This window comes from Morus notabilis, unplaced genomic scaffold (genome assembly GCF_000414095.1).
Source record: "Morus notabilis unplaced genomic scaffold, ASM41409v2 Scaffold1246, whole genome shotgun sequence".
NCBI lineage: Eukaryota > Viridiplantae > Streptophyta > Magnoliopsida > Rosales > Moraceae > Morus > Morus notabilis.
In genome coordinates this window covers 37,339-58,740 of record NW_010363940.1, presented here as the reverse complement: position 1 = coordinate 58,740, position 21,402 = coordinate 37,339, and the positions used below count along the sequence as shown (strand labels likewise).

General features: G+C 34.1%; 3 protein-coding genes and 1 pseudogene across 4 annotated transcripts; 3 read left to right on the top strand and 1 right to left on the bottom strand.

Moving 5' to 3' along the window:
• The first annotated feature begins 4,618 nt into the window (after positions 1 to 4,618).
• LOC112092954 lies at positions 4,619 to 5,548 on the top strand (annotated as a pseudogene).
• A 1,205-nt stretch (positions 5,549 to 6,753) lies between these two features.
• LOC21385479 (adenine nucleotide transporter BT1, chloroplastic/mitochondrial) lies at positions 6,754 to 9,513 on the bottom strand. Its single transcript, XM_010105406.2, has 3 exons — positions 8,544 to 9,513; positions 7,562 to 7,723; positions 6,754 to 7,470 (listed from the first exon to the last, which is right to left on the bottom strand). Exons 1-3 carry the CDS (start codon positions 9,102 to 9,104, stop codon positions 6,997 to 6,999), a joined length of 1,197 nt encoding a protein of 398 aa, XP_010103708.1. The 5' UTR covers positions 9,105 to 9,513; the 3' UTR covers positions 6,754 to 6,996.
• A 4,082-nt stretch (positions 9,514 to 13,595) lies between these two features.
• LOC21412692 (tRNA (guanine(10)-N2)-methyltransferase homolog) lies at positions 13,596 to 17,055 on the top strand. 2 transcript variants are annotated; one of them, XM_024170299.1, is made up of 6 exons: positions 13,596 to 13,925; positions 14,016 to 14,227; positions 14,861 to 15,178; positions 15,355 to 15,429; positions 15,629 to 15,703; positions 16,281 to 17,055. In XM_024170299.1, the coding sequence occupies exons 1-6, from the start codon at positions 13,718 to 13,720 to the stop codon at positions 16,830 to 16,832; spliced, it is 1,440 nt and encodes a 479-aa protein (XP_024026067.1). In that variant the 5' UTR covers positions 13,596 to 13,717; the 3' UTR covers positions 16,833 to 17,055. The 2 variants fall into 2 exon arrangements, with proteins under 2 accessions (XP_024026067.1, XP_024026068.1); XM_024170300.1 differs by lacking the exon at positions 15,355 to 15,429.
• A 2,376-nt stretch (positions 17,056 to 19,431) lies between these two features.
• LOC21385478 (histone H2B) lies at positions 19,432 to 20,140 on the top strand. Its single transcript, XM_010105405.2, has one exon. It carries the CDS (start codon positions 19,501 to 19,503, stop codon positions 19,945 to 19,947), a length of 447 nt encoding a protein of 148 aa, XP_010103707.1. The 5' UTR covers positions 19,432 to 19,500; the 3' UTR covers positions 19,948 to 20,140.
• Positions 20,141 to 21,402: the final 1,262 nt, after the last annotated feature.

Genomic DNA, 21,402 nt, shown 5'->3' with positions numbered 1-21,402 from the left:
AACCGCAACAACGAGATGACAATCCGCATTCATTCTTGAATGTTTTCGGGTTGTCTAAGAAGAAGAAGAAGAAGACGACGACGAGTCAAGGTCAAGAAGAATCTGGGAGTGGAAGTGGATCTTCATCAAGAGGTGGCAGTCGATTCAACGAGTTAATGACGTACTTGAGTGAGAGCTTAGTTATAGACAGTAGTGAAATGTTTGATTTGGTTGAGTGGTGGAAGGCACGAGCATTCACTTGGCCGATCCTAACACGACTGGCAATGGATATTTTTTCGATCCCTGTCTCCACTGTTGCAGCCGAACAAACATTCAGTACAACCGGCCGAATACTTGAAGAACGGATAAACGCATTGCAGTAGGATATTGTTGAAGCTTTAGTGTGCATCAAGGATTGGGACCGTTCCGACCAACGCTTACACGATACAATCTCACCGGCAAACCAAGAATGGATCGACGAATTTAATAGATTAACTTTTAATTTTCAAGACGATCATTCTGTTTCAAATTAAATTTTATTATTTTAATTTGTAAATATTTATTTACTTTGTAATTTTTAATTTGTATAGTGTTTATTGTAATCTTGTATAGACTTTGTAAGTTCGTCAAATTTGTAATTCGTCCCACAATGATTGCACTCTTTTTTCCTTACCAAGTTTTTATCCCAATTGGGTTTTCTTGGTAAGGTTTTTAACAAGGCAATCATGAATTACAAATTTAAAAATCAATGAAGAAGTAATTTTTTTTATATAGTTCGTGTGTTTATTTCAAATTTTAAATTATAATATACACATTGTAATTATACAAATACTTATACAACATAAAAATATAATATAAAATAAAATGAAATTCGGGCAGCCGGTCGGGCATCGAGCAGCTTGACCGGGCACGGGCAGGCATCCCCTGCCCGAAGCCCATCCATGGGCAATTTTCGGGTCGGGTCGGGTCGGCAGCCTGAATTTTTGGACAGTTCGGATTCGGTTATCAGACAAAAATTTAGACTTTTCAGTGATCACGGGCGGCCCGTCTAAAATTTCAGCACTAGTATTGTCTCCGTTTCATCTCCGAAGACTAGGGAAGAGATGGAGGAATTTCACCGTCGACGATTTAATCTTTGAGTTCGTGTTGATCGGTAAGTGAGTATTCTCTCCTTTCCACTTTTCCTACTCTTAAATTTTGGATTTTTTTTGGTCGAAAATAAACCAGAAACACTGTCAGTGTTTGAGAAATTTTGAGTAATTTGTGGGTTCTCTCTCCTTTTAACTTCGCCTATCCTCTTAAATTTTGGTATTTCTTGTCGAAAATAAACTAGAATCACTGTATATGTTTCAGACTTTTTTAGTAATTTGTGAGTTTTCTCTCCTTTTAACTCTGCCCAGGCTCTTAAATTTTGGAATTTATAAGAGAAATCAAAGCTTCAACTAAATCTTCACACCACCATTCTGAGCACTTGGACAGATCAGTAACATTTTCAATGGCAACCAAGGAATCGCTTTGGATTGACATGCTCTTCCCGTTTGTAATTCAAAGTTGTTTCCACATCATATTTGGTTGCCATAAGTTCTGCTTCCAAAACTGACTTGGAATGCACAAATTCTGTACGTCTTCCACTGAAGGTGGAGTCCAAATTGTAGAAAACAATTCCCACAGCGCTCCTTCCATTTTCCCAAGCAGCATCCACTTGGAAAAATACTTCTGCAGTAGTCCCGTTACTGTCCGCAGCCTCTTCGGCTCAAATCATTTTTGCGTATCAAATGATTGTCTTTGCAGAGTCTAACCACAAAACTTCTATGCCCAGCCCAGATCATCTTCCCCTTTAATTGCATGCAAAATGCATGACAGGTGGTACAAAGGAAGGAGTGAAATTGCATGAAACTTATTATCACCTTCACGAGAAAAATATCCATGATCAATAAACGACATCACGTTTTGCTTTCATTAAAAACGACTTTTGATTCCAAATTGCAGTCTCAAATACCCGTTACGACTCCCCGTCTCTTTGTTACGACTCATCACATGATCCTTACGCTACTCTTGGGGCTATAAAATAAATTATTTTTTTGATAATTGATATATAACTTTACCATTTTTCCGTCAAAAGATATCAGTAAAAAGCATAAAAGTAATATATAATTCAAGTCATTTTACCCATTTGCCCTCCATAACAATTTCTTTGTCAGATATCTCTCATTGGGAAGCGTGAGCAGGTAAAAAACATGTACATGTATATGTACGCAAAGCCCGGTAAATTTTCTACATTTTTGCTGTCCACGTCAACTATGTGAGTGTGGGAAATGTGCCCCAAAAAAAGGTGCAGGTTCACTGAAAACGCCTATATACATATATAATAATATTAGACATTTAATAGATATTATAAATAGGTTTTTTTTTTTTTTTTTTTTTCCTGTGGTTCCTCACTATTTTTAAAAGGAAATTTTTCTCATCATAAAAAGTTAAAGAATTAACGTAATTGATTAAATGTTTAGCGTAATTCTCTTAATAAGGGTGTGTTTAGTTTGTTAATTTAAATTTTTAATTTGAGTTAAGATGTGACTTTATGTGAGAGTTTTTTACAATAAAAAAGTTAAATGTGATTATTTTTTAGAGCTTTTTACTGTAGTAAAACTCAAATTTTAAACTCGAATCGGTGAAATGAACGGATCTAAATTGTAAGAAATATTATTTTAGAAATCATAAGTCATTTTTAAGCATATGACAAATAAAACATGGTAATGTACTACTCCAAAATAAATGTTCATGTATGACCGGATGTGCCTATTAAAAAAAGAACATGACAGATGTAATTCTTTACGATAATATTATTTAGGTTTAATATGACAATTGATTACGATGAAATGACTGGTTTTAACAATAAAAATGATAGTCATTTGTTGATGTATTTTTTAATATTTTTCATATAATTATTTATGAAAGATATACATGACGGTCGTTTACTGTTATATATTTAAAAATAATTTTTAGTTTTTAACATAATAATTATTGCGACTCAATATAAAAAAATTACGTTAAATGTTTAATCAATTACGATTAACATATGAGCCGTTACAGCGCATATAAGGGACTTGTCTCCATTTTCAAACTAGAGGGCTAAACAACTACTTATAAACATATAAGCCTCGTTCACTTCGCGGATTTGAGTTTTCAATTTGAGCTGAGATGTGACATTTTTTAAGAGCTTTTCACTGTAGTAGAATGCTATGTTCACCATGGGTGAATGTGGCATTAGATTTCCATGTAATTATAAAGGCATGCGGATTTAAATTTTTAATTTAAGTTAATATGTGATTTTATATGAGAGTATTTAACTGTATCAAAAAAATTAATTGTAATTTTTTATAAAAATTTTTAATTATATTAAAATTAAAATTTAAAATTTAAATCGGATGTCTCATTCACTTTGCGAATTCGAGTTTTCAATTTGAGTTGAGATATGATATTTTCTGAGAGCTTTTTACTGTAGTAAAAAAAAAAAAAATTAGATGTGATATTTTTTAAAAATTTTTTATTATAAAAATCTAAAATTAAAAATTTAAATCGGTAAAATGAACGAAGCCTAAAAAGTACAGCGCAGAGGCTAGAAGAAAGGCCTACAAAGCGGAGAAGTCTCCAGCGAATTGTCTAATCAAATCACATTGGAAAGAAGAAAAAATAAAAGATGATTTTTTTTAAAAAATGAAAAGATTTTTTTTTTATACTTATAAATAGACATACAAACTTCACGGAGATACTCATTCAACACATTTCTCAAATCTTACGTATTTCTTACTCTTTAGTTTACTTTAGAGCTTCCCAAAGGGAAAAAAACACTTGAAGGTTATAATTTATTATATTTGTTGTTAATTAATTTTGTATTGTTACAAGTTAATTTAATTGTATAATTATTAGTTTTATTAATGATATTACATATTAATTAATTGTTATTTTTTATTGAAGCAATAGATCATTACATGAAAGGATGTTTCGAATTTGGTGATTAATGAAGAAGAACAATTAGAACTGAATCATTATCTTAAGTTGGTGGTTCTTCTGAAGTGACTTGTAAAGGCAAAAGTAACGTGCAACGAACTTTATCGATTTAACTTTGATGGTATTATTACGAGCCAACTTTTGAACTGTTAGTTAGTGACAATCACCACCGCTCACGTCATGTTTAACTTCACACTTTTTGCAATGCTTCTCTAAGGAGATGTTTGTGTAATGGATTAGAATCATAATATTAGAATTATTTTTGATTTATGTGTATGTTTTGTGAGAAAAAATACTGTAGCGAATAATGAATTATGATTCGAATCGATATATGAATCCCCCAACCAAACAAAAGTGATCAATATTAAAAGAGGATTTATATGTGTAACTTTTCCATTCATTTTGCTTATTCGAGTTTAGAATTCGAGTTTTGCTACAGTAAAAAGCTCTAAGAAACAGTCACATCTAACTTTTTTGCTACAGTAAAAAGCTCTCACACAACATTACATCTCAACTCGAATTAGCGAACCGAACGAGCCCAGTTTGTACACTTTGCAAATTGCACACTCTTCCATAACACCATTCTTGTTTGGACGCTTTACAATATCAAAATAATTTCAAACCGGTGAAGTTCGTTGCACTTTCCTTTCAAAGGGAGTTAACAATAACAATCTCAGCATTTTCGATATGAAGAACCGCATTCAAGTTTCCCATACCAAAGAACCCCTCTTTTTTTACGTCAATCTCGCCAAGGTACGCCATCTTTCCTCTATTTCTTTCTTTTTGCAATTCGTTTCTATTAGTTTTTCTTTCTTTATCTTTGGAATTCACTCTCTAAAGCCTGCTTGTGGATGCTCAACAAAGCAAATTCTGAATATTGTATTAAATATTAATTAGTCAAAAATTACACTTGCCCCTATGAAGAGCTTAATGTTTTCTTAGCAGAACAATGACAACTGTTCATGTGTTATCCCAACTAGGCCATTTGTTTCTATTGCGTTCTTTTAGCTACAAAGAGAAGCAATCAAAAGGAAATATGTTTCTTAAGTTCCATTGAATGTCATAAATAAATACTCATTGTTGTTTATGTAAATTGCGTTTGCAGAGGTACATGCAGTAGCACAATGAGGTGGAACTGTCTGTTCTTGGAATGGGTACTATTATGTTGATTTATTCTCGCTTTGCGTTTACATTGCCTGATTTTCCAAGTTTTGGACATGTAATTGTACTATTTGGAAGCCTTTTGTTTCTGATTCGGTAATTTTCATCTATCTACAGCTATTGCTACAGTTATTACGATTACTGGATCCTGAAGAATAATGGATTGGTTGTTGAGAAGAGTGAGATATCTACTATTATTAAACCAACCAACCCTTTTCTTTTCTTCTTTTATACGTTGTTTTTGCTTTTTTTATTATATCTTTTCTTGTGCAGAGATCATGACTTCAACTGTTGACATGAGGGAGAATGCAGCAGGATGGCCTTTGCAAAAGGCAAAGGTAAATTGTGTATATAATGCCTAACTAATCCGTAAAATGTGTTACAGGACGCCATGACATGAGGTCAAAAGTGCCTGATAATATTCTCTCGAGAACGATGCTATTTAGCACCGACAGTGCTGAGTATCATCCAACCGCTAACAGAGAATGAGTCCTAGGATCATATTTCTTGGCATTTGCTGAGGTGATCTGCTAATGTTCACCTGCCATTACCAGGATCATATTTCTTGGATTCTTGTAAAATTTATCGTGTGAATCTTGGATTCTTTTCAGCTTTCTATTTCGGAAAGTGTGAATCTTGTTGCAAGTTCTATAGTTGTCTTTGTGAACTGCCAAAAAGTCTTTTTGCTCCCGATTTGTATTTATTTCTTTGTGGTGGAGATTGGAGCGTGGCTAGCTTCTTTTATAATGATGATGATGATAATAATAATAATAATAATAATAAGTTATTATTTGAATTTTTTTCAATATGTTAACATCTATGTTAATTTTTATGTTCGTCAAATCTACATAAAATCATATAAAAATTAAAAAATACGTAAATTTGATGATTAAAAAAACATAACTTATCAGACTTATTAGTACGTCAGGCGTATTAGAAAATTTTTTTTAGGGAAATAGTAGAAAATAGGCTAATTTGAAAAGCTTAAGAAAGTATATAGGCCAACTTTTAGTTATAGAAATTAATAGGCCATAATTTATCGAGTTATGTTCATAACCAGATAAGTTATGAATAAACTTGTTAAGTTATGGTTTATAACCAGACAAGTTATGGACAAAAATCGAGAATAACTTGTCAAGTTATAGTTCATAATCAGACAAGTTATGGACGAAAATAATAATTTGACCTATTTATTAACTTATGTAAACTATCGACCAATTAATTTTAATTCATCTCAAATCTTAGTCTATTTCTTTCTTTCTCCCTTTTTTTATTATTATTGTTGTTATTTTTGTTATTTTCTATGCGATTGCCTTAGGAGAATAATTGGACTCCTACTCCTGCATACTAATAACGTTTTGACCAATTGACTTTTTCCTTTTTTTGCTAAAACGTATTGGCAACTTTGACTCTTGACATGTTTTGAGGCAACTATAAGAATTGCAATGGAAGGAGCAACCCAATGATAGGGCAAACACTGCTTGGGCAAACACTGCTTCTGATCAAGTCAAGTCGCCTTAACAAAATCATGGCTGCATAATCCTGTAGCTCAGCCAACTAAGTAAGACCACATTCTCATTGTGGTTGACAAATTGAGCGAAGCTGCTTAAAGAAAAACGGGTCGCTTAAATAAACTCTCAAAAACACCAGTTCTAACCTCAAAAACAAGGCTCCCTGAACTGAGTTGCAAACAAAATCCAGCAGTTTAAATAAAAAAAAAAAAAAAAAAAAGAAGGGCAAAAATAAATAAAAGCCGTGTTCTCGAAAGCCTTCTATTTTTTTTCTTCTCTGCTACCAAGAACACAGGAGTGTATGACTTTCAATTTACTCTTTCAAATGAAACCTCGTCTATGCTTCCTCGTCGTTCTCCACCAAGATCCTCTTGCACGCCTCGTAGCACATGAATGAAATTCCTGCCGCAGGCACTAACTTCATGCAACTAGGACCAAGCCCTCTATATAAACCCTGAATCCCTTCTTGTTCAAGTATGCTTGCAAGTGCATGAAGAACATTCTTGTATACCTGCCTTCCACTTAAGGCCCCAACTTGCATATGTTTGCGAGCAACCTCGAGTGGAAAAGTTGCACTACTTGAGATAGCACCAGCTGCTGATCCAATGAGAAGTGTTTCAATGTTGCCGATCTTCTCTTGCTTGAAAAACTTCCGGTAAGCTTTCCGTAATGTGTCGTAAGCAAAATAATTGGTGGCTGCATACGGGATTACTCCGACAATACTTGGGGCCAGACCTCTGTAGAGTTCAGCAGGTCCCTCTTCTTTCACGATTTTTAAGAATGCATCAAGAAGGCCATTATAAACTCCTCTCTGTACAATGACAACAGTGTAGATGGTGAAATCACAATCTGGTTCACGATTGTTGAATGAAGAAACAAAGATCGTGGTATTTTCAACGTACTTGTATGGTTAGTCGCGTCTTGACTAACTCAAGGGGATATGTGCACAGCGTTGAGCTAACTCCAGCACAGGCCCCAGCAACTAACGAGGCAGGAATTGGGAGTTTGGGCTGTTCACCAGGTTTTGGTGATAAGTGCTTGTTCACTGTGTCGTAAGCAAAGAGCTGCAGAGACAATAGTGTAAAGGTTTAGATACAAAAAATGAAGTTATATAAATGTCTCGTAGAACACGAGGGTATGACGATGAACACATCCACAGATTATAGGTCAAACCCAAAGTTTCATTGCAAGCAGTTTCTCAGACACACCTTTCTTACCCACAAAATGTTGAAACAAATTCCACACATAATTATTCTATGGATTTCAAGGATCTTTGATATATTAAGGTAATCTTGTATTTAAGTACCAAAAGACAATGTCTGAGTCTAATTTCAATAAAGGCCAATCTTGTATTTAAGTACTAATTTCAATAAGTGTTACAGCCACCTTTGCTCCACCCAATTTCTTCAGACGTAATCAAACTTTATCAGATGCACATTCCAAAGATAAAGCAAAAAAGGGCCTATCCTTATAAGCATTTGTATCTCACAAGAAATCAAAAGAACAATAATAGCCTTGAAAACCTCAGAAGGAAAAAGTAACAAACAAGGAAACACAATAAAAAGCAACTCACAAAGCAGTTCCACATCCATGCAAACAAACACACAGGTCTGACATCAAGAAAACAGAATGAAAAATTCCATACTCTAAGCTTGGAAAAAAATAATAATAAATAAATAATAACAGCCAACAGGGTTTGGCACAAATAGTGAGCAACCAACAAGAAAAAAAAAAAGAAAAAAAAAACCCAAATAGTAAAAGCAATTCATTCACAAATTCATCAAGACAATCAACAATAAAACCTTCTACAATTACAAACCCAAATAATCAATTAACCAAAACAAACCAACAATCAAAGTAAGGTAAAGGCTGAGAATTCATCACCTCTATGGCCTTGCTCGGCGCAACCCGAATCACATTGACGAAATTGCCCCTAAACAATCCCATCCACCCATCCGTCTTCATAATTTCATGGAAAACCTCCGTCGTCGAGTGCCCACTGCTCCCGACCATCAGGTGCGTCCTTATGGTCTCCAGCGGCGCCACCGCGCTCCGCGACACCGCGCCGGCGATCGCGCCGCTTATCAGCCTCCTCAGCGAAGGATTCGACACCTTAATCTTCAATTTGAGGCCGCTGCCGTTCTGCTTCTTGCTCTTCTTCACTCTCTCCTCCTCCGAAGCCCCAAAAGTCCGAATTCCCTCGACGTACTTCACGTACAGGTCGGCGTACGGAAGCCGAACTCCGCCGCCGTCCTCGCCGCCGCCGCGAGGGTTCGGCGGGTTCGGATTTACCCCGCCGAAGCCGCTCATGCCGACCTGTCCGACGCTGGCGAATAAGCCGCCGGGGTGGTAACTCGCCTCCTGAGAAAACCCCAACCCGCAAACAGAGAAAACGACATCTTTGTTCCTGTCGTCGAATGGCTGAATCCCCCCTGTCTTACCCATTATCCAAACCCCGTGTCGGACGCTACCTTTCTTCTTCTTCTTCTTCTTCTATGGTTTATCGAAGGGGCTAAACGCCTGAATTCATCAATTTTGCAGCTTTTGAGAAGTAAATACGGGAATTTTAATAAATGGGGTTGAAAATATATGTTTTTTTTACACGGGGAATCTGGAAATATAAATAAATAAAACAAATATGAATTGGAGAGGGCCGGAAGGTGGAGAAGTGACAAAGGAATCCGACAGAGGAGGCGGCGACAGCGAGGGGAAGGAAAATCTGGAGGCAAACCTTTAAGAGAGAGAATGAGAGAGAGGAGAGAGAGGAGTAGGTGAACGATGTTGAATCTCTCTCTCTCTCTGTTCTCTGTTGGGGCGTCTGAGGAAAGTTTATATATGTGTATTTATGTGCGTGTGTGTGTATATATGTGTGTGTATATATGTTATACATTATATATTATATATATATGCGTGTGTGTGTTTGGATTGCTTTAGCTTTGGTTGCTGTCTGTTGGTCTCGTGGGAGTGTTTGAGAAGAGTTAGGTTTCGGTTTAGGGGAGTGACAAACGTCCTCTCTCTACCAAACAAAACCTAAGCCTTTGAGTCAACTAAGGAGTTTTTTCTGTTATTATTATTATTATTGTTATTATTTATGTGTCAGAAGAAGAGTATAAAAAATTTAAATAGAGATGTATAAGAAGAAATTATTTTAATGAAAAATTAGATAGAAATAAATATTTATAAGAGTTAATTTGGGGAAAGAAAAAAAGAGTGTGTATTAGGGAAAAAAAGATAAGAATGGAAAAAGGGTAAGACGAAAAAAGAAAAGAGAGAAAAAAATAGGTACGAAATATTTTGTCAGAGAATGAGAATTTAAATGAAATTTAAACAAAAATATGTATAAGAAAATTTTATTTCAGTAAAGAATTAGAGAGAAAAATATAGTTTAGAGGGAATTTTGGGGGAAAAGAAAAATATATAAAATAAAAAAGATAAGAATGAAAAAAAAAGAGGAGGCAAATAACAAAAGAGAGTAGGAAAAAGTAATAAAAGTAAAGTTTTTTTTTATAAAAAAAAATGAATTTAACGACACGTTTTGGGCAGAACATGAAAAAAAAAAAAAAACATTTACTTTTAGTAGATTGGGTATAAGATATTAGGATTATTATTTTTTTTTTTGAATTTCTTAATTGATAATGGCTGGAGAATTTTTTTCACATTTTGCTTTGGCCAAATAGAATCTTTTTTTTTTCTTAAAAAAAAAAAAAGAGGAATCTTCTCCGCATTGTTAAAAGAATATAATTAAAAAAAAATTCTCCACATTGTAAAGCCAAGAGCGTGTCCCCGTGTATTGCTAAAAGGAAAAGGGTTTTCTTGTCATTTAATCATAAGCATATATAGTATGGGGATAATCATATAAATATATGAGAGTTATTTTGTGTATTGCTAAAAGGAAAAGGGTTTTCTTATCATTTAATCATAAGCATATATAGTATGGGGATAATCATATAAATATATGAGAGTTATTTTGTGTATTGCTAAAAGGAAAAGGGCATTTAATCATAAGCATATATAGTATGGGGATAATCATTTATATGAGAGTTATTTTGGTCCAAGCCACAAAAGCCAAATTAATCAACATTTTTAACTTAAATAAAAAATCAATTTTTTAATTCTTCTATAAAAAAAAAGAAATATTTTATCATTATTGGTGAGACCCATGACGATAGGTTATTTGAGTTAAATGTGAGTCTAACAATTTATAAATAGGAATAGAGACAAAAATTTCAGGCCGTCTTACGTGACTCGGCCCTAAAGAATGGAAGGTTAGCCAGACTCTTAAAGCCCGACGGGTTTAGAGTCAAGCTGGGTTGGTATGAAATTTTATAAGAGAATTCTTTAAAAAAAAAAATAAAAGCACTTTGGGTCGGCCTAAAATAGTTTTATGCCTAGAGTATCCAAACCGATCGGAGGGTTAGGGTCGAGACTGGGCCAATAGTGCGGGTTTCGAACCGAACAGACCCAGACTTACAGCTTTATATAAGGATGACTTCACTTGCCAACCTGATTATTTGTCAATACCTAACCATAACGACATGGTGAACGAGATCTTTTTGGGCTTGAGTTGGGTTTGGGTTTGGGTTTGAAAGTTTCTACCCGTCATGAGTTCATATTTAGAGGCCTTGCCCTGTTTAATTTTATTCTTTTCAAAAAAGAGAAAAGACCCAAAATACCTTGTGTATTTTGTTAAAATATCATTTGTGCACTTTTTATTATGCAAATACTAAAAACACCCTATGAAATCATACTCAAAATACTTCATAAAGCAATCAAAATTTTAAAATACTACCATCATCCTTCTCAATCCATATTAAATGTTATCTTAAATATGACTTAATTATTAAATAAAAAATTTCAAAATGTTGAAATAAATTTTCAATCAAATAAATGCTTCAATTATTTTGAGAATTTTAAATTTTTTAATATAGATTTTATTTAATATTTTAGTTTAATAATGTTTTAATTTGTTTTTAATAAAAGTTAGGAACGATAATGTTGGTATTTAAAAAAAAAAATACCTCATGGGGTATTTTGAATACGATTTTATAAATACAAGGAATGTTCAGGGTATTTGTATAATAAAGGTGGCAAAACATGTATTAACTAAAATAGGGTGTTTTCCGTATTTTGCTTTAAAAATTTTTAGTATATTTATTTAATCGATATGTTGTAATATGTATTTTCTTTCTTCTTTATCTTTAGTGGTTAAATCTAGTTGTCTAATATTATATTACGGGGTCATTGTATTTTCATAAGGATTTTCAATATAAATGATGGTAAATTAAAAATTGAAATAATAAATATATATTTTAACGTTTAGTTGGAGGATTCAAACCATGTGATTTGAACTATTTTCAATTTACGTGAATTTTTTGTGAGAGAAAACACTGTAGCGAACCATGAATCATGATTCGAATCAGGGAACGAATCCCTCTACCAAACATTAGTTATTTTTAGTAAACTAGTTAAAAGATTACTCTCAGACTTTTGAAATTAATAGCGTGCAGGTGAACCGAAACCCTTAACATGGTGGGAAAAGGCTTTGCACCATTTTTAAAAACATAATGAGAAGATGGGATAATATAATATATTGTCTTCTCTCAAAGTTTAGAAAGAAAACGAATATGTTCCTTCTTTGCTTGGCACATGACTAGATCAAATTAATTAACAAAATATAAATCGGGGGACCGAGATTACGAATACAATTTCTGGGAAAAAATATTACAAGAATTATAATTTAGGAATAATTTTTGTAATTAATCCTTAGGGTTATGGTTCTTTATGTTGATTTTGCCGTCCATATTGTTTCTCAAAGCTCTATATGAATTCCAAGAATTGTATCTTGAGTAATGCAAAATGATACGTCCACTTACTTCTACCATTTCGATTTGTTTTATTGGTTTAGCATAACAAATCCTAGTAAGAGATGTTGGTGATTTCTGTTGGGAATAGTATCCTAGAAGCATGAGATGTAAAAAGATATTTATTATTTATTTAATAAAAGAGTTTATTCATCATTTTATGTGCATATATTTATGAATATTTTATGAATATCAAATAAAATTCCTTGATTATTTATGTAACCTTAAACATGGTATATAAGTGTTGTATGCGAGAGGATAATGTTTAAGGATAATAATCAAAAGTAATTGTTCATAATGAATTTAATTAAAGTTCGGAATCTTTAATTAAAACATTATTAATACATGTCATTCCCATTTAGAATAGAACGGTGTTATCCGCACTGTTAATATGGCGAGATATTGAATGAGTGTATTTCGCATAATGAGATTATGTGGAACATGGACGCAGATACAATATGAATTTCTAATAATTTCCGATAAGCATAGAAATTCTAATTGAGTCTACCGATGGTCATATATAGGATAATCTTAATCCTGAGTTCTTAACAAACTCCTATTTATGGATTTATGTCTTTTGACTTACTCGGTACGGATTTCGAAACGCTGAATCCTATTCCTTGTATTTTGGAGACATAATGAAATAGGTAGCTGGGAATGTTATTATACGAGATGGAATCCATTCCTTCTTGAGAAAGAAGCAGACACTAGTGCAATAGAAACTCGGGAGAAAGAGGAAAATATGCCAAGATTTGAGATGAATTAAAATTAATAGGTCAATAGTTTACATAAGTTAATAAATAGGTTAAATTACTGTTTTTGTCCATAACTTGACTAGTTATGAACCATAACTTGACAAGTTATTGTCTATTTTTGTCCATAACTTATCTGACTATCAATCATAACTTAATAAATTTATTCATAACTTATCTAATTATGAACTATAACTTAAAAAATTATAAACTATTAATTTTTATAACTAAAAATTAACCTATATACTTTTTAAAATTTTTCATATCGGCGTATTTTTTACTATTTACCGAGAAGTACTAGCACAAAAAAGCGCACTGCTAGTGAGGCTTTGGGGTTTTACATCAGTCTTGGCATTTCAGTTCCTTCGAGTTCCGTCATCAGTTGTCGTTCCAGCGATTTCGGAAGGAGAACAACAAGCGATTGAATCGAATCGAATCGAAGAAGATGTGGTACTTGTGCGTGTTCTACCACAGATTGTTGGACTACAGGAAAGCCGAGGTCGAATCTCTCGCCCACCTTTTCGGAACTTTCGACGCCGACGACGACAATTACTCCCTGGAATGGAGGCTTCCCCAGCACCACCACTCAGATTCCCCTTTCCACTTCGTCAATCTCCCCTCCGAAGATATCGCTCGCAAAATCGCCAACCGAAGTAATTACCGTTTTTCCATTTCCGTTTCTTCTTTCAATTTGTTCTGCGACTCATTGGAGCGTTTTTTTTTTCTGTGGGTTATTGTATTAGGTATACTTGTGAAAGGAATGTATGAGCTTTGGGGAGAAGGCAGCAGCTACGAGGAATTGGAAGAGGCTGTTAAGAGATATCCGGAGGAGCGGAAATTGCCCTACTTGGATTCTGGAAGCACTTTCAAGATCAATGTCGATAGCTTTGGGAAGGTCCTCAGCTTTCAGGAACAAAATCAACGCATGCAGAGTCTCACTTACATCCCTTTCAAGGTTTTCCCTTCTTTCTTTCCCCACTTTTGATGATTTTTCGTTATATATATATATATATACATATATATTTGTTCAGATAGGAGTAGAATACCGGATGCAATTTTGCGCAGTCTTTTTAAGTGTATTTATTAGTATGAATTGTTTCTTATTCACATCTTTTTTTTTTTTTGGGTCGAAATTTGCTATTTAAACTTGTTATATAGTTACCGGACATTTTCATTTGGGTCCTTCTATGGTGAACTCCCGACAATTGTGCTTGTTCACTAGTCTATTGTAACTTTTATAACTTCACCGCTTTTAAAATTCACAAGTCTGTCGTAAGTTATACAACTTCAATATTTGAAGTTAGTAAGTTCTAACATGAAATGTGCAAGTTATCGTGTTCTCTGCATGGTGTCCGGAATTTTTCTTCCAGCACCATAAAAATTCAATTATATATATATATATATATTGGTAATCTGTGGCTGCCTGTGTAATTTTTCTTGCTTTCCTTTAATGATGCTTTTGATTGTTTTGTAATTCTCCATTGTCACAATGCCTTTTGTTTTGAAAACTGAAGAACATGGCTGTTTGGGTGGCGTTATTTTAATTTTTAACCACTGATAGATGTTTGTGGTGCTTGATATGTTACAGGGTCGAGTTGATTTGAAAAATCCGGATCACAAGTTTTGGCTTATGGAAACTGATGATTATGGGTCTAATAATGGGCTTCCGCCAATAGTTGAAAAAAGAATCTTTTTTGGTCGGGAGATTGGCGGTGCAGATAGAAAACTCATACCGACTTATCAGTTAAAGAGCCGCACCTATCTTGGGCCAACTGCCATGGATGCAGAAATGGCTTTCTTAATGGCCAATCAAGCACTGGCGATGCCAGGGAAGCTTGTGTATGATCCCTTTGTTGGCACCGGAAGCATTATTGTTGCTGCAGCTCATTTTGGGGCAATGACTATGGTCTGCATTCCTTTCTCTTCTTCTTTTGTCTCTTTATTTTTTTTTTTAGTTACTTATCCTCTCGAGATGTTTGTTTGCTAAAAAAGATATAAACTGGTAAACATGAATGATTTTTCATTTATACGCTAGCCATACAGATAGTTCCCTTTCAGTTTGGACTGATGTAAATTGTTCAGGGTGCAGACATTGACATCAGGGTCGTACGTGATGGCCGTGGTCCTGACTGTAATGTCTGGAGCAATTTCAAACAGGTGAATGAATCTGCTAAATAATTATGATCCATTTAACTCGAAAAAATTGTTACAAGTATCACTAGAATGGTTTAAGATTACATGAAAATAAGTTACAATTATAAAAAGTTACAATGTGCAGCGGTTCTGTTCATTAAATGCTTGCTAAGTCATCTTTGAGGCTTGACAAAAAAAAAATTGTGAATAATTTGTTTTGCAGTATGGATTACCAATGCCAATTGCATTGTTAAGGGCAGATAACAATCTTCCGCCTTGGCGTCCGGGGTTAAAAGAGGTAAGCTTACCCTGTTTTATTGCATATTGGAGTGATAAACTCATCAAGCTATAGGGCCCGTTTGATTCACGCGTTCAAGCCAGTGATTCTGATTCATTGGCGGGGAGTTTGTGAGAGAACCATTAGTGTGAAATTTTTGAATTCAAATTCCTTGTGAGAGGAAAACACCGTAGTAAAATCAGAATCATAAGTTTAAATACATGTCAAATGGACCCATAGTGATTCATTTTTCATTCAATCTTAGAGACCTTAGTGAAGTGGCATATGCATGTACTCTTTTTGTTCTACATGTTGTTATGTCCATTACTCGTTTTACTTTCTACTTTATATCCAATTGAAATATTAATGTCGGTCTTAGATATTACCTCTGTGGTCACAATTGTGCTATTTTACATACACTCTCTCTGAGAAGAAAGTGGTTGGTTTGAACTCGGAAGATTGGTCATTGATGTATAAAATCTTTCACCTTCATGGGCCATGGGTTTTCTTTCTTACACTTTCTGATCATCTTCTAACAGGACCATTACTAAGTGCTTCATTATGTTTCCTTGTTTAAAATTCTTTTCTGTTCATATAGGTATTTGATGCCATAATCTGTGACCCTCCTTATGGAGTTCGTGCCGGGGGACGCAAATCTGGTGGCCGGAAATTGCTAAAGGGAGTTGTGAGCCCTTACGTTGTTCCCGATGACAAGAGGAGAGACCACATACCATCAACTGCAGCTTACAGTTTAGTCGAGTGTGTGCACGATCTGCTTGATCTTGCTGCCCAGATGCTTGTTATGGGTGGCAGACTCGTATTCTTCTTCCCTGTATTGAGAGAAGATTATGTAGAGAACAATTTCCCGGAGCACCAGTGTTTCAAACTGATTTCTGCTTCCGAGCAGATTCTCAGCTCACGGTACAGCCGAGTGTTACTGACCATGGTTAAGATTAGTCTGTACACCGAAGAAATTGCAGAGACGGCTAGGCTAAAACATATAGAGTTCAAGGAGAATCATCTGAAGTGGTTAGAAGATGGTAATCTTCACTCTGCTGTTTTCAGTACGGCTGATTCTAATTCAAATGCAGGTAGTGAAGGGAAATTTAGTAAAGATCCAAAGCCCAAATACAGGGGAAAATACGTATAAGATTGACTAGAGGCTGCTTCATATATAGGCTTTAGCTTTGGTAACATGCTTGAACAATTATAATTCTGGGGATGCGGTTTTTAGGACCATTTATTATTGATGTTTTTTTTGTTCTCATTTTCGGAGAGATAGACACAGATAGCACTACCTCGAGGATAAGTGAAAAGGCTGAAAGCTGATTATTTTGTTAGCGTATTCTTTACTCGGAAAACTAATAATATGATGCCCGTTTTCTTTTCTATGCATGAATATGACTGATACTTTCGTGATTACCTACGCTATTTACTGCGACCACCACACAAGTGTTATTTATCAAAATGTTATTGTTCAATGTAAATGTAATTTGATTCTGGATTTGGAACCTACTCTTTGGAAGCGACAACATAACTTAAATAACAAGCTAATGATAATGAAAACGACGGAAGAACTAAAAACGACATATGAAAACAACATAATTATTCTATGAAAAAACATAATTATTAGGGTATTTTACACATTTACCCCTTGAATTTGTATGACTTTAGCAATTTGTCTCTTGAATTTTTAATTTTGACAAGTTGACTCAATTTGTAAAATTGTTTCAATATGCTCTCTTTCGATAATGAACATGTTAAATTAGTGTTAAAAAACACGTTTAACGAATAACTCTTAACTTTTTAATTCAAATGTAATATCAATTTTTAATCCTTTACATTTGATAAAAACTTTGAGCAAAATTCAGTAAAATGGGGCATAATGCAATAATTTTACAAATTTAGGGGTTAATCGTCAAAATCAAAAGTTCGATCGGTAATTTGCTAAACCACGACAAATTTAGGATAATTATGCTAAAAACCCTAATTATTTTTCACAAACAAAACTGAGAACTCCAATTCTTCTTAAAAAAATAAAATAACAAAACTATAATGGGATCTAATCTAACCTACCAAACATAAAAGAGCTTTGACACTTTTTGATGAGGCTGTCACGTGACAACTCTTCCTCGTACCTCTCTTATTTTCTTTATTTTCTTTATTTTATCTTTATTTTTTAAAAATGTTTCTTTATTTTTTTGTGAATATTGTTTACATTTTATTTATGTTTTTTAAAAATCTATTTTTTCTCATTTCACTCTTATGAAAGTAATTTTTTTATATGTATTCCTATTTTATTAGCTTTTTTTACGGATATCACTTGAAATTTTTAAATTTTTAAATTTAGTTCTTTATTTTTTTCTTAGCAATTGACCCCTTCAACTTAATTTTTTACAATTAAGGTCCAATAAAAAATAACGTGTGCTTTTTTTTTTTTTTTTACGATTATGATCACATGAAGCACATGTGAGCATCTGTTAAGTGTTATTAAGGTCATTTTTCAACTGGTTGTATTCGGGCACATTAGATGTAACGATCCGCACTTCTACTTGGTATGATATTGTCTACTTATAGGTGCCCAACATCCTCGTTGGCCACGGTTCTGACTAGTTATTGGCTTTGACACCATATGTAACGACTCACACTTACACTTAATATGATATTGTCTGTTTTGAGCCTGAACATGCATGGTTTTGCTCTTGGGGTTTCACCCAAAAGACCTCAAACCATTGATAGGTAGTGTTCTTTCTTTAAACCGGGACCTATCACTATCCCCAGACGATGTGAGACTACATAACTTACAATTCCTTAACCTTATGCCTCAAGCGATTTATGGCTGCCACATTAGATGACTCTGAACTGAACAAATAATATGATAAATGACTTTCATTACTATTTATAAATGCTCACATGCGCGTCACGTGATCAGAATAGTAGTAAAAAAAAGACTTCATTTTCGATTGCGACTTAATTGCAAAGATTTAAAAGTTGAAAGAGTCAATAGCCAAGAAAAAAATAATGACTAAATTACCAAATTTAAAAAATTCATGGAGTATCCATACAAAAAGCTTATTTTATTTATAGTTAATATTAAAATAATATTATTTAAATATGTCATTTCTTAATTATTTTTCCGTGTAATTCTTATTATATCAAAGAGTATCTTGACACCATATTTTTAAAAAATAAATTTAAACATCCTTAAATAATTGTATAAATAAAATTCTTATTTTTTGTAATTATAAATAAAAATTTTTAAGTGTCTTTAACACCATAATAAAATATATTAAAGACTCATTTAAAAAATATACTTAAATCACAATTTTTAATTTTAATATTTAAAATTTTAATTTTTTATAAAAAAAAGAACACTGTAATGATTTTTTGCTTTAAACATAATAAAAAATATGTGTCTGAGTTTACGTAACTATCGAGCCCTAAAAAACTATCCAAGGAAAAAAAAAAATGAAACGAAAAGTGACGCGGGAGAAATATTTGAACCGCCTAATCATTTGCAAATGCGTAAAAAACGTGCCAACTCGACGATCCGCACCCTTCGAAACGTTTACTTAAAAGCATAAACGCATCTCAACCGTCTATATACAAAGTGCCAAAAAGAAAATCCAACGGCTAATAAATGCACCAAATCATCAATCCGCGTCAAAATCCTACAACCAATAATAAGACGCCGTTCTTTTCTATATAATCTAATCTCAGCCCCAAATCCTCCCTAACTTTCTAACAAGAAGCATTTCCAATTTCGAATACCCTTCCACTTCTGCCTCGTTTCCATTTCCTAGAAATCCTCAGAATCAATGGCGCCAAAGGCCGAGAAGAAGCCCGCCGAGAAGAAGCCAGCGGAGGAGAAGAAGTCCGCCGTCGCTGAGAAGGCTCCCGCCGAGAAGAAGCCGAAGGCCGGCAAGAAGCTCCCGAAGGAGGGCGGAGCCGCCGCCGGAGACAAGAAGAAGAAGAGAGTAAAGAAGGGCATCGAGACCTACAAGATCTACATCTTCAAGGTTCTCAAGCAGGTTCACCCAGACATCGGGATCTCCAGCAAGGCCATGGGGATCATGAACAGTTTCATCAATGACATCTTCGAAAAGCTGGCCCAGGAGGCCTCAAGGCTCGCCAGGTACAACAAGAAGCCGACGATCACCTCTCGGGAGATCCAGACCGCGGTGAGGCTTGTGCTTCCCGGTGAGCTCGCCAAGCACGCTGTGTCTGAGGGGACCAAGGCCGTGACTAAGTTCACGAGTTCTTGAACAGAAAATCTGGCTCTGGATTGTGATCTTTAGGGTTAGGGTTAGGTTTCTATCCGTACATGCTGGCCTTTTGTCTTTAATGTCTTTTGGATATTTTTTTAGGGTTTTTGTATTTTACTTTGTATGCTCGATCCTTATGTTCTAATGATACAAATTGAAAGACTATAAATTGATATATCTGATGTTCCTCTAATTTGATCTCTGGTACTTCATGGAAATGAAATTGTAGAAATTTCCCTATGTTTTATCATTCGCTATCTTATTTTGTTTCCATCAGTGGGATTGTGGTAATGTGCTGCTTTGGTTATAGGAATTAAAATGTTATTTTCTTTGTTTCGCTTCTGTCATTGGTTTGTCATTACAATAATTCAAATTGAGACATTTCTGGGTTGCATTGTTTTTTAATCAAACGGTGTAGTGATTAAACAATTTCGTTTAAGTTATTTCCTATTATAATTCTTGGCGCCATATCGGAATTTTTTTTCTTTTACCAACGGAGTTCGAGTCTTGCTGGTAACTTGGATCTCATGTGTGGACTGGTTAGATTTCTTACGCAAAATGCTAAAATACGGCAGCTACCATCTAGTATGAAAAGTAAAACGACTTGTGAAGGATGAAAGACAATAACGATAGGAAAGCTAATCAACGACAAGGAAAACTGGGAAATCACATAAAAATGGCAAACGACGATAGCATTCAAAACCACAATGAAAGACAAGCAACCAGAAAAAGATTAAATTGGCACGAATTAGTGTATGAAGAAAAAGTTGACCATTTCTGAACGAGTAATTGGAAGGGAAAACATGGAAGGAAACTAGTGCTAAGTAAAGGCAAGGCCAGAAATGTTTCCCTTTTTCTTTTTGAAATTAAAACAAAGAAGTATTTTTTTTTTTTAAGGAAAAGAGTAGTTTTCTGTTTCTCAAAGTAGTCTGTTTTCGGTTTTAAATCTCTGACTACGGAGGCTCAACGCTATAAAATCCCCTCATATATTTACAAGTCAAGTTCTGAGAGAGCCCTCTGCGTTATTGGCTAAGGTATATTTCTTGACGCCTTGTGAATGTGATTTTCTTAGCATATAGAAGAACTTCTGTGGTGTAAAACTCATGTGATTAAGATTTTGAATGGAAACTCGAAACTTATTTTTCTTGTTTTTGGTCCAACAAATTGCTAGAATGCATTGATCAACTTGCAGTTTGATGTTATACTTATTCATTGGCAATTGCGGCGAGTTTTACATAAAACAATTTTCTTTGGGGTTAATAATTTGATTAGTTTGTGTTTATAATTTGAGTCTGAAAATCCTTCATGATGATGATGTAATGTTTGCGTTTGTTGCATCCATCCTGTTTTCTTAAAATTTTTTGCTATAACAAACTATCTATTCTTTCTTTTTTTTTTTTTTTTTTTTTTTTTATTTTTTTTTTTTTTTTTTTTTGTGTGCGGGTGTTTTTTTTT